Source organism: Phytophthora parasitica (assembly GCF_000247585.1).
Source record: "Phytophthora parasitica INRA-310 unplaced genomic scaffold supercont2.50, whole genome shotgun sequence".
Lineage (NCBI taxonomy): Eukaryota > Oomycota > Peronosporomycetes > Peronosporales > Peronosporaceae > Phytophthora > Phytophthora nicotianae.
In genome coordinates, this window is record NW_008649036.1 from 189,194 (window position 1) to 191,354 (window position 2,161).

Below are 2,161 nucleotides of genomic sequence, written 5' to 3' on the forward strand. Positions count from 1 at the left end.
GCTTGGTATCTAATACAAACTATAAGTTACCTATACTGAATCTAGGTAGATATGCAATGATTGGCTCCTAGAGCCCCTGGTACCATGTACCAGGTCTCTCAAGAGTGACTGGGCACTCTTCATGTAACTTGGGTACACTTGGGGTATTGTACCCCGTTACAATCTGTGACAAAAAAGTAAATTGAAAATAAGATAAATGTGTCTCTGTTGTAAATTCTCTGGATATTTAAATCCAGAGTTTTAGGGGCGATCGGAAAGCGTCGACGATCCTGTCAAATAACATTTTTATGGATGTAATTATTTGAAACCTAAGAGCGAATATTTATAAGCTAAAATGACGCAGAAACTAATAAACTGTTTTCTTGTTTGCCCAAACGGGTGAATGTTGACCCAGTCGGCCTAAAACAACATTCAAACAACCTTGTACGAATGTGATTCAGTCACATTCAAGCTACCTTATGGCTTCAACTTAGGGACGGAGCAGTTAGTAAATATAATCACACAAATGTCATGCGTCCAGCTTCAGATATACATGCATCTCAATGCAGCACATGTACCCAACACTGGGATACGTTTGAAATTGATTTAGAGACGGCAAACATCAAATTCTCAACTAAGAAAAGTAAAAAGTCCCAGTGTCGCTGGCGAAGTGGGGGCCCATCCTTATTCGCGCTTCAGTTTCTTCCTATTGACAAATATTATAATATTAAATATTGAGTATCCAAATATCCAGCGCTTCCCGGGTGCAGCACGGCATTAGTTACAACAGAGACACATTTATCTGTGCCAATCCCAAAACTATATATGAGGCACCATTATTGTAGTTGCTGTTTAAAATTATTGTAGATACATTTATTTTTAAAAATGCATTTACAATAATTCTATTTTTTGAAATGACCTCGAGTGGGAGGAGGGCAAAAAATGAACCCACGTCCAGGATGCCCATTTGCCCAGAGGGTGGAACATCATCGAACTGACCAGTACCCAAATCAGACATCTTAAATCGTCGCTTTTAAATCCACCCGCAATACACTTTCTAATTAATTTCACTCGTAATTCTGCATCTAAAACGCTGTCCAACCATGCGACATGGATTACGCCATCTACCCTTTTTCCCAATTGCGTGACCCATTTCATTAAACGTTCAATCCATTTCAAGTCCGCCCGCATCATCAGTATCAAAACGAACCCTCGAACCACACAACACGATGCCAAGGTTCTGTGCTGAGTGTGGCGCCCAGAACACAGGCGGCAAGTTCTGCTCCGAGTGTGGCACGCGCTTCGCCGACGACAATGGCTCGCTGTCCTCCTCCTTCATGTCAAATTCCTCCGGCCCTCCCCCCGCTGTGCCAGTGGCCGCGTATCAAGGAGCTGCCACAGCCGTCGCGTCGGCCTTCCGCAGTGATAATTCGCCCTATGGAGGCAACACGTACCAGCACAACCCCCTCAAGAGCACCTTCAACGGGTCTCCGTCACAGCCTCCGCCCCCGCCCCCTCCTGCCCAGCCGTACGTGCGCAAATCGGTGCCCAGCGCCTTCCGCAACAGCTTCAACAACAACAATTCGCCTCCTGCTGCTATTCCCGTGGCCTCAGACCCTGTACCCCCCGCAGCTACGGGCGCAGAGGCTCAGCAATACTACGAGAGATGTGTAAGCACCATCCGAGCCTCAAAGGGGGGAAATAACGAGCAGGGCGTCAAGAACTTTAAGCAAAACTGCCGTAGATACGGACTCAAGGAGATGGACGTCCAGTCTTTCTATGCGTCGCTGGTAGTGGAGCTGGGGCCTGAAGGCACGCGCAGCTTCGTGCCGACACTAGCGAGACTGGTACCTGACGACGATCGACGGAAGGAGCTCGTGGATTATAACGCGCAACAGCGAGCGTCTGCCTTTAGTAGCAGTGGCAGTAGCACGGGCAGTCTCGATGGCAGACAATCGGCTTTTGCCAACAGAAACCCAAGCATGGCTGACTCGTTTCGCAGCGACTCGACTATGAGCAGCGCCAATGGCTCACAAAGCAAAGGAATCTTGAACAACCGCTATGCGGACCACCCGAACTGCGACGTGTGCAATGTCCGCTTTGATGTGACCAAAAGACGACACCAATGGTACGAAAAACAATTATGGTATGCGAATTTTATTTTATGATTACTAATATTTTT

General features: G+C 47.1%; 1 protein-coding gene across 1 annotated transcript; it reads left to right on the forward strand.

The window, feature by feature from the left end:
- The first annotated feature begins 1,181 nt into the window (after positions 1-1,181).
- PPTG_15574 (hypothetical protein) lies at positions 1,182-2,153 on the forward strand. The gene has a single exon (XM_008912827.1). It carries the CDS (start codon positions 1,209-1,211, stop codon positions 2,145-2,147), a length of 939 nt encoding a protein of 312 aa, XP_008911075.1. The 5' UTR covers positions 1,182-1,208; the 3' UTR covers positions 2,148-2,153.
- The last annotated feature ends 8 nt before the right edge of the window (positions 2,154-2,161 follow it).

Excerpts from the sequence above, each read along its gene's own strand:
- PPTG_15574 (XM_008912827.1), top strand. The coding sequence starts at position 1,209 with ATGCCAAGGTTCTGTGCTGAGTGTGGCGCCCAGAACACAGGCGGCAAG.